Source organism: Haliotis rufescens, unplaced genomic scaffold (assembly GCF_023055435.1).
Source record: "Haliotis rufescens isolate VD_foot unplaced genomic scaffold, xgHalRufe1.0.p SCAF_6, whole genome shotgun sequence".
In the NCBI taxonomy this organism is placed as follows: domain Eukaryota; kingdom Metazoa; phylum Mollusca; class Gastropoda; order Lepetellida; family Haliotidae; genus Haliotis; species Haliotis rufescens.
The window spans coordinates 32,903,070-32,913,123 of record NW_025964334.1 but is presented as its reverse complement, the minus strand read 5'-3'; the positions used below and the strand labels follow the sequence as shown (position 1 = coordinate 32,913,123).

General features: G+C 39.1%; 1 protein-coding gene across 8 annotated transcripts in view; it reads left to right on the top strand.

Moving 5' to 3' along the window:
* The first annotated feature begins 28 nt into the window (after positions 1–28).
* LOC124115056 (liprin-alpha-1-like) overlaps positions 29–10,054 on the top strand; it is a 145,690-nt gene continuing 135,664 nt past the window's right edge. For all 8 annotated transcript variants that reach the window (XM_046475873.2, XM_046475882.2, XM_046475878.2 and 5 more), the window contains exon 1: positions 29–566. In XM_046475873.2, the coding sequence (XP_046331829.1) occupies positions 327–566 (240 nt within the window). In that variant the 5' untranslated portion in view covers positions 29–326. The remainder of the gene's footprint in view (positions 567–10,054) is intronic.

Genomic DNA, 10,054 nt, shown 5'->3' with positions numbered 1-10,054 from the left:
TGGGTATGACACACTTTTCCCAGAAGAAAATGGCTCCTCTTCTGAATGGGTTTGAAGGATGAGGAGCTGTTTGACAGGTGATTTTCAGGACTTTGTACGGATTTCATAGCAACCAGATGAAGCGGAGGAGACATTTAAATAGTTAATTTGGAGACTGTGTCGATTTTACAATGATCGAACTAACCGGTGGCGAGAAATCGCTCGCCGAAACCGCATGAGTAGCCGACTTCTGAAGTGAAGACATTTACTCATGTAGTCTTAGTGCTATTACTGTACGTTCTGTTTAAGCCAGTTTTATGGCATAATTCTACTACAAGGCCTTCAAGATGATGTGCGACGTGATGCCCACCATCGCCGAGGACGGCTCCAATGATCGGGAGTCGCAAGGCTCGGGAGATGACTCCAATTTTGAGCAACTGATGGTGAACATGTTGGATGAGCGAGATAAATTGATGGAGAGTTTGCGTGAAGCGCAAGACCAAGTTGCTTTGACACAGGGCAAACTTCATGAAGTGGAGAAGGAACGCGATAGTCTAACGAGACAGGTGCAACAAACACAGCCGCAGGTAGGTTGCAACATTTTTCATATACCGGCTTGACTGTGCACGCCGGTCGAATCTTCGATGATCTTACTGGATTAGTGCATTCTCAGTCGTTCAGCGGCCATCTTGTATAAATTATGACCCCACTCATTCTGAAAATCGCCCTTCCTACGCCCCACCCCCACATCAGGAATATTTTGACACTTGCTTTTCATTTATTTTGATAAATGCAGTCTAGATCCCAAGAACTGCACTACACATGCCATGAGACGAGTAGCAGGGACTATGTCCCCTTAGTGATGTCATCCACCGGTCTCGTTCTGAACGATACAGTCAATATTCTTCTATTTCTTCATAGATAAATTTTGCATCCAGCACTCAAGTAGTAGTATCACTCATTCCTGACATGATTCAGTCAACTTGCCCATCATGACTAATACTGCAGTCTACATCTGGAAATATCATGTTAATCTATTGATTATTTATGTATGAAACATCCATTTCGTCTGATTCTCTTTACCATTTCCTTGCATTATGAATGGAGGAACCGTTTGGAATTGGTCTGTCACAGTTTCATTCAATTTTAGCATAAACTGATGCACCAGTAAGAGATTTTTAGATGATTGGCTGCATTCATAATAAAATATGATAAACAGAAAGAGTTAATCAACATGTAAGCTAAATGCTTTTCTTGACTTTCACTTATTACATAATAAATCTAAAAATAGCAATAATAAATAAACATGGGCATCTAAGTATAAAGATGCTGTCAATATTGAGGCTTTGATTCTGTCTAAGGATAAATGAGTAATCCTCAAATCTCTGATCTAAAGACCCCAGGCTCAGCATCCATATGATCCTATGACATAAGATACATTATGTTTGGTGAGATTGATCTTATATTTCATTATTCATAAATTTAATTAGCAAGTATGACTCATTTACATATAATCCAAATGAAAAAGAAGACCCGAAAGATAGGCTCCTAACTATCAAGCATGACTGCACAGAACATACCAATACACTGATGAGGCTAATTAATTGTGCTAATTGGCTTTGATTGCTCAACAAGTGTGTGAATTTTGACCAGAATAAACATCCTTGATTGATAGTGACACAGGTCTGTTGGAAGTGTTAGAGATATATACTTACAGGATACACATATTGTATATCAGATTTCAGGCAATGGCTGTGACATTTGTCATTAGCCATGAAAACTGTTGCTTTGGTATCTTGGAATGTTGTCATCACTGAAGATTACATGATGTACATGGTGAATGTTGTTAGCAATGGTGAGATTACCCGATGTTGGGGTACTGTATGGGGGATTGTCAGAAATATTGTTGATGCGGCAGTAAATCATTACTCACTCACACTGATGATCCTCTTGAAAGTATTAACTTGCGTTACAAGTTGTTGGGTTACAGTGCAATTTCTGTGCCTCTTAAATCCTTTAAAGCTATTCTTTTATGCCATATGCATATCACTGTATGCATCAGTGTTATTTAATTCATTCAAGGTCTAAGGAAAGGGAGACTCCTCATAACAAATAGAACAAAAATCATCAGGTTAGGATTTCCTTTGATGAACTTACTCTCATAATTATGTATATCTTGTATACTGCGTAAGAAACTATGAGTATACATCTGTATGAATGTGATAAAAAAGTAGGTTTTTCTATTCCTGATAACCAACAATATTTTGTTTTGTCAAAAACATGACATAAACAAAAGGTATGTCTATCAATAAAAAAAAAATTGAAAATGTAACACTGGTTAATCCTAACTGTGTAATCCATGTATATACATAAGGAACCACATTGACAAATTTAATTGAAAATATTGTATTTTAACCCCTGTTTTTTCTTTACGCATTATGCCTTGACAATACACCACTTCGATACCAGTTGTAGATACAGACTTTCACCATGATTGCCATGATGGTACAGTAATACCCCTATTCAGAACCCAGACTCTTATTAACTTCCCTTTACCTTCAGACCCTGCCTATACGGGGATAGAAACTAACCTGGAAATCTTCTGGCCCAAATTATAAGAAGACATAGGCATAAAAAAAAAAAGGAACCCACCCTCCCGCCCAAAGTTCAAAATTCTCCCAGCCCTTAGGATACCTTTAAACATTATTGATATTGGCTCTGCCTAGTGGGATGTGCTAATTTCTGTCCCTTCCATGTAACGCCCCATATCAGTCTGAGACTTCAGCCACTTGTACGAGTTCAGTAAAATTTGTTTCAGTCTAGTAAGCAGAGTGGTAAACGTCTGAGACCTGCATTACTTCGGGCTTTGCTCCCGCACTAAGCTGACACGCCATGATATAACTGTAATACTGTTCAAAGCGGCGTTTAATCCAACTCACTCACTCAGTCTAGTAGACTTTGCTAATAAAAGTCCATACAGTAACACTAAGATCTACTGAAAAAAATGTTAAGTGACATGTTCGGGCGAGTAGACTTAATCAAGAGGCTGTCTCATAATGGTGCTCTGTCCCTTATCGTGCTTACCTTTGACTCTTATTTGAGAACCTTACCCCTATACCCAGCCCTTAATCACTGTTAACAGAGGAAATACAGCCAGGCATTTACCTTTGTCTATGGATGTGTATGAGTTCTGATCACTATCGGTAATAAATCTTGGGGGGCCTGGCATTAAAAACTGGGGTCACAGAGTAACCACTGTACCAACAGGAAATATAAAAATTCAAATACAAAATAAAATATGTGATATCAGGGCTAAAAAAATCCACTCATGCACTCGCGAAAGTGAACAGATTTTGTGAGGGTAATGGCTGTTTTTTAATCTTGAATGGTGAGGTTGACACAAAAAAAACGTGACTTGATTACCAAACAGACTGTGAACTATTTTGTGCTGTCTCAGTGTCTGTCATATATATCCTCAACTCAAAGGTTAATTACAGAAAATAGTAATAATAGCTGAGAACATAAATCTGAATAACATTTAATAGGGCAAGTGGAAATATTACAGGTCGAGTACAAAATAATATCTATTTGCCCTGCAGGACAAGTTGGGTGTTAAGAAATATTTCGAGCCTTTGTGATGCTTTCTCAATATTCTACTCCACATTTGATTTCGTTTTTTTTTATCTTTTCTTGATACACAGAACTAATTCTCATAACATTTCATGTGTATATTTAAATAGTGTGACATATCTGATTATCCCTATCAAAAGTTGAGTAGGATAAATAAGGATGGGGATTTCCTTGTTTGAATTGAAATGTAGTGAGTGACATAAATGAGTGAAGACAATCTGAAAGTGATTGTGTGAACAGTGAATGTTCTTAATGAACAGAAACATCAGATAGATTTTACACACATGCCTCAATTTAATCATTATTTTGGGTGCACGGGTGGTCTGTCGTCGATTCGCTGTGCATCCCTTGGTAACGCCAGAAACCTTTGATTGTGGGTTCAAATCCTGGTTCATCCCGCGAGTTGCGTCCCTTGGTAACGCCAGAAACCTTTTGATTGTGCGTTCAAATCCTGGTTCATCCCGCGAGTTGCGTCCCTTGGTAACGCCAGAAACCTTTGATTGTGGGTTCAAATCCTGGTTCATCCCGCGAGTTGCGTCCCTTGGTAGCGCCAGAAACCTTTTGATTGTGCGTTCAAATCCTGGTTCATCCTGGAGTTGCGTCCCTTGGGCACGCCAGAAACCTTTGATTGTGGGTTCAAATCCTGGTTCATCCCGCGAGTTGCGTCCCTTGGTAGCACCAGAAACCTTTGATTGTGGGTTCAAATCCTGGTTCATCCTGGAGTTGCGTCCCTTGGGCACGCCAGAAACCTTTGATTGTGCGTTCAAATCCTGGTTCATCCCGCGAGTTGCGTCCCTTGGTAACACCAGAAACCTTTGATTGTGGGTTCAAATCCTGGTTCATCCTGGAGTTGCGTCCCTTGGGCACGCCAGAAACCTTTGATTGTGGGTTCAAATCCTGGTTCATCCCGAGAGTTGCATCCCTTGGTAACGCCAGAAACCTCTGATTGTGGGTTCAAATCCTGGTTCATCCCGAGAGTTGCGTCCCTTGGTAACGCCAGAAACCTTTGATTGTGGGTTCAAATCCTGGTTCATCCCGCGAGTTGCGTCCCTTGGGCACGCCAGAAACCTTTGATTGTGGGTTCAAATCCTGGTTCATCCCGCGAGTTGCGTCCACGTCCAGAAACCTTTGATTGTGGGTCCAAATCCTGGTTCATCCCAATTATGTTTCTACTTTTGTCAGAACCATACCCGTGCTTGTGGGTTTCCCCGAAGTGGTAAACGTCTGAGACCTTCATTACTTCGGACTCTCCTCCCACATTAAGCTGACACGCCGTGATATAACTGGAATGCTGTTCAAAGCGGCGTTAAACCTAACTCACTCACTCACTAATAATTATTTTAATCATTCCAACATCTATATGCCATGTGATCACATTGACTAATGACTTGCATTAATTGTTCATTGTTATGCATATACAAAAAATACTATGGTCGGTAACAGGCAAACACTGTATCTCATTCTGCCTATATCCTGCACTGCCACATCTAGACAGTAAACCCCAGCTGAAGATGGCTGAATATTGACTGTGGCTCTTTAAAAGTATTTATTCATAGACAGGATTCTCACTCGGCAAGTTTATGGTAATCCACACAAAGTCAAGCGATCCTGTGCTTTATTGTCTCATTAGAATTTGAAACCAACACATATGAACTAACGTTATTAAGGCCATGACTTTTTTTCAAAACTGACAGTAAGAAGAGAGGATATTTTTTTCTTTTACTTCTTTAAGAGTTTAATAGGTATTAAACTAATCTATAAATGTTCATGTGATGCTAATGTGCCATGTGACCTATTTTGGCCATGCCCTTCTGCAGCCTTAGGTATAAAAACTTTCTGGTGCAAATAGAAATAACTCAAGTTGTTTTTCAAACTTACTTAAATATAACAGAAACGTTTAGGTGAGGAGGGTAATTTAGGGACTGATGGATCATGAGCTATGAACCTCTAGTGACGTCATCCTATTGTTTTCCAGTAGGGTTATGCCATTAACAGGGATGTTATAATATCCCCAGGATTTTATTTGATGTCCCAGGCATATTTGCTATATATTATGTTATTTGGATATATTATATCCCAGGGATTTTATTAATTCAACTTCTGTTTAGATTTTATCCCATGAATGTTTCTCGCTATAAATTTATTTTGCTTTTGTACACAATGTAATGAAATGTTAAAATCCAATGACAAATGTTTTCTTTATATTCCCGAGGATCGAACACGCAATCTTCGCATCTGTGGCCAAGTGAGTGTACCACAAGGCCATAGATGTGCTGATAAATCATATTGCTTTTAAGAATGTTTTTTTCAAGAACTGTACGCCAGCAGCAGATATTTTACGCCTGTTTCCTAAGGTTCATGGAAAGTATGTTTTAAACATAAAAATGTTGATAAATGTTGTTTTAAGTTTCTTTTTTCAGTTTATAATTATAGTTAGATAAAACACTTCCCCTCAGGTTTTTATGATATTTAAGACCTCAGACATGCTTTATCCTACACATAAAGAAATCTGTTAACAAAACTAATATGAGGTATGGTGCAGGGACTGAGACAGACTTGAGTAAGTTATGTTTAATGCCACACACAGCAATATTCAAGCTATGTGACGGCAGTCTGTAGATGATCAAGTGTGGACCAGACAATCCAGTGTTTGACACCACAATCATCACTCTTCGCAATTTGGATATGATGAAATGCATCAACCAAGTCACAGAGCTTGACCGCCTGATCCTGTAAGTCACCTCTTACAACAAGCATGGGTTGCTTAAGATCAATTCTAACCTGGATCTTTATGGGTAGACTACACAAAGCATGCAAAGTGCTACAGTATGGAGTATACAAGGAAATGTACTATTCCTAATTCAAACATAACTTGAGTAAGAAACATTTGCGGACACTACCGTATTTGACGTAATAAGCGCCCTGCTCTAATAAGCGCCCACGGCAATATTTGCTTTTTATTTTGGCTAGTGAACAATCCCAATTAGCACCTTTCCGAGAATAATGTACACACAGCTTATTTATTTGTGTAAAATACACACTCGTGTGTTATATGTACCCTTAATTACGAAAATTAAATTCTTAATTATGAAAATTAAATACATCTGTCGTGTATAATACGCACAGACTTTTCTATTGTATCATTTCAGGCTGTAAGCATAAACCAAAAAATTTTCGATCTTTCAACTCTTTCACCAAAATTATATTCTAATAAGAGCCCCCTATTTCTAATTTTGAGAGTGCCCTGAGCGTGTATTACATTGAATACGGTATATTAATTCAGTGATTATGCCAATTCAGTTTCAGTGTTGTTTTTATTTTTGCTATTTATATTGGATCCAAGGGCAGGAAAAGATTCATGGTTTGTGGGATGACATTCTTCGTCCTGTTGGGCGGGAAGTGTTTTGACACTGTTCATAAGTGTAATTTCTGAAGAGAAGTGGTGAAAATACAGCAGTTTATCTAGACCTGCTCGGAGGCTGATATTCAGCCCTGAGTCTGTAGTGAGTGAGTGAGTGAGTATAGTTTTACGCCACATTTAGCAACATTCCAGCAATATCATGGTGGGGTATTCCATGGTGATGATTCTTGCATGTAAAAATCAATTTTATCATCCCAATAAATTAATTCATATGAATGTAGGTAATTTAGAAAATCTCAGATTTTATAATCGATTCCATGGTTAGAATCTGATACCACCCTCTGGTCGCTTATCGGTGAAGTTTTTAGATGCTGATGACTTACGATTCAGTGGAGGTATAGGGCCGTCTGAATGCCAGTCCAGCTAAGCTGCTTGTCCAGATGGTAGCAGGGCCCTTCATCGTGTGTCTAAATTCTGATGGAATTATAAGTAAATAACTGGAATATTTGTGAGAGTGAGTTTAATTATCTACAAGTCGGTGGTGCTGGTGTAGGCTTGATGTGATTAACGAGTGTCAATAGCTGCCAGTTTGTTTACGAGGACATGTGTTTGCTGCAGTTGATCGCAGATTTAACGGATTACATTCTTAAGGGAGAGTGGTCGCTGTTTCAGAGAATGTGAAGTTTCTCTTCATAATGTTTTGGTAGGAAAAATAATGCAGGACTTGAAATTAAGAGTGAGCGTCAAGGGGTCCTTTTCATAGCATTTAGGTTACAAACTGACAGTTTAAGGGAACCTAGATTCAAATTCTGTAGAAGAAAAACATTAAGACCTTCAAAACCCCCCTTAAATTTAACGCTAAACGATTTCTATCTCTAACTGCTGTGTCAAGAATCAAATTTGAGCTCGATAGGCGGGCTAGAAGTTTTGTCATGAAGCGGTGTTCGAACTTACGCATGAAATTCCAAGAGTCCTTGTCAATGCCGAATGTTAAGAGTTAAAAATTTAAGGGACTCTACATTAGAGGTGAAACGATACATCAGTTCAGTTTTCATGCGACGATATGATTCACTATATGGTTTTATTATATCGATACAAGACGCTAGCTGCTCTTGCTGAAATAAATGACTTGTTACTTGTTTAATGACTCCCTGCCCATTGCTGGCTGTCAAATGTCACATAATGTGTTGTAATTAGCCTTTCAAGTTCACAACTTAGAATAACCGCTACGAACATGTGTTGTACAGCTAGCTTTTCCTTTTAAACCTGCTTATAGTCAAGACGTTTCCATGCAATTTGACATAAATACGGGTATTACGATATGTATCATATCGTGACCTATGTATCGTGATACATATCATATCGTGACCTTGCAGTATCGTTTCACATGTACCCTAGATTCAAATTATACAGATGTAGACTTTAACAAATGCTCCAGGACATTCAATGTTAAAAGCTTGGACGTAAATCACTGGGTTTAAGTAAATCACATGCATGTTTGCAGTTAAGTTGCCATGTATAAATTCACAACATGAGACAGCTTCACATGTGTGTGTAATATGATATTGTAAGCCAGACTTTGCACATGACATTTGCTGCAGCTGATATTACAAGATGGAAATTGGTCAGTGTGGTCTCCATACATGTCATTCGTTCGCAGATGGGATGAGGTCATGGGTTCTCTTTTCCATCAGTGCTGTACTATGAATACAAATGAAGGTAGGTTCGTGGTTGAGTTGCAGTCAATATTTAGGACAGACTTACACCAGATGTGGTCCATTAGTGCCAAGTGTTTAGCCTTGACTGTTTGTATATGAGGGACAATATGATTCTGGCTAGCTATAGAGATTAACCACAAGTTATTAAAGATATAGTTAAAATATTCAACGTAGTAAGGATCTAACCATTGCCAATGGGGAATGGGATTTGTTTTGTGAAAAAAATACAATCTTGAAAATTTCAATTTTTTTGCTTCATTTCTGTACAGGGGGGCACGGGTGGCCCAGTCGTCTAAGGCGCCGCGATTCGCTGTGCAGAGTTGCGTCCCTTGGGCACGCCAGAAACCTATGATTGTGGGTTCGAATCCCGGTTCGCCCCAATTATGTTTCTAGGTTTGTCAGCACCATACCCGTGCTCGTGGGTTTCACCGAAGTGATAAACGTCTGGGACCTGCATCACTTCAGGCTTTCCTCCCACATTAAGCTGACATGCCGCGATATAACTTGAATACTGTTAAAAGCGGCGTTAAACCCAACTCACTCACTCACTCATTTCTGTGCAAGAAATACATTTTTCATGGGTGTTCTGAACAAAATTGTCAAAAGTCTTCCTTTCTTCCTTTGTAGCAGTGACATCAATATTCTTATAACAATCTCATGCCCACCTCATGATTAAGGTCGACTGAGAACTGGAAATACCCATAATTGTTATTTTGGCCTCTGTACCTACTCCAGTAGGTCCTCTTGTGTTTCAAAAGATGCCAGGTAAGAATATAGGTCCTCATCAACCTGTCCTTGTTATGAGAGCGACTAAATGAATCAGGTGGTCATGCTCAGTGAGGGTTGAATGCACGCAGTGTATTTCCTAAGTGCGTGGATCGATGCTTGTGATGTCAGTCACTGCATTTTCTGATCCACACAATTATTTACAGGTAGAAGTCATATGGTTGGTTGGTTTGTTTGTTGTTTAACGCTGCACTCAGCAATATTCCAGCAATATGACAGCGGTCTGTAAATAATCGAGTCTGGACCAGACAATCCAGTGATTGATATCATGAGCATCGATCCAGGCAATTAGGATCGATGACATGCATCAACCAAGTCAGCGAGTCTGACCACCCGATCCAGTTAGTCGCCTTTTACGACAAGCATAGTCACCTTTTACGGCAAGCATGGGTTGCTGAAGACCTATTCTACCCTGGAATCTTCACGGGTCATATAGCAGGAATAGAGCTTAGTGTGGCGTTAAACAACAAACAAAGAAAATGTAACTATGAGGCTGCCAGATTTTATTATTTTCAGAGATTGGGTCATTAAATGCCAGGAATAAGGTATCAATCATCTGTTATACTTATTTTGTCAAAGA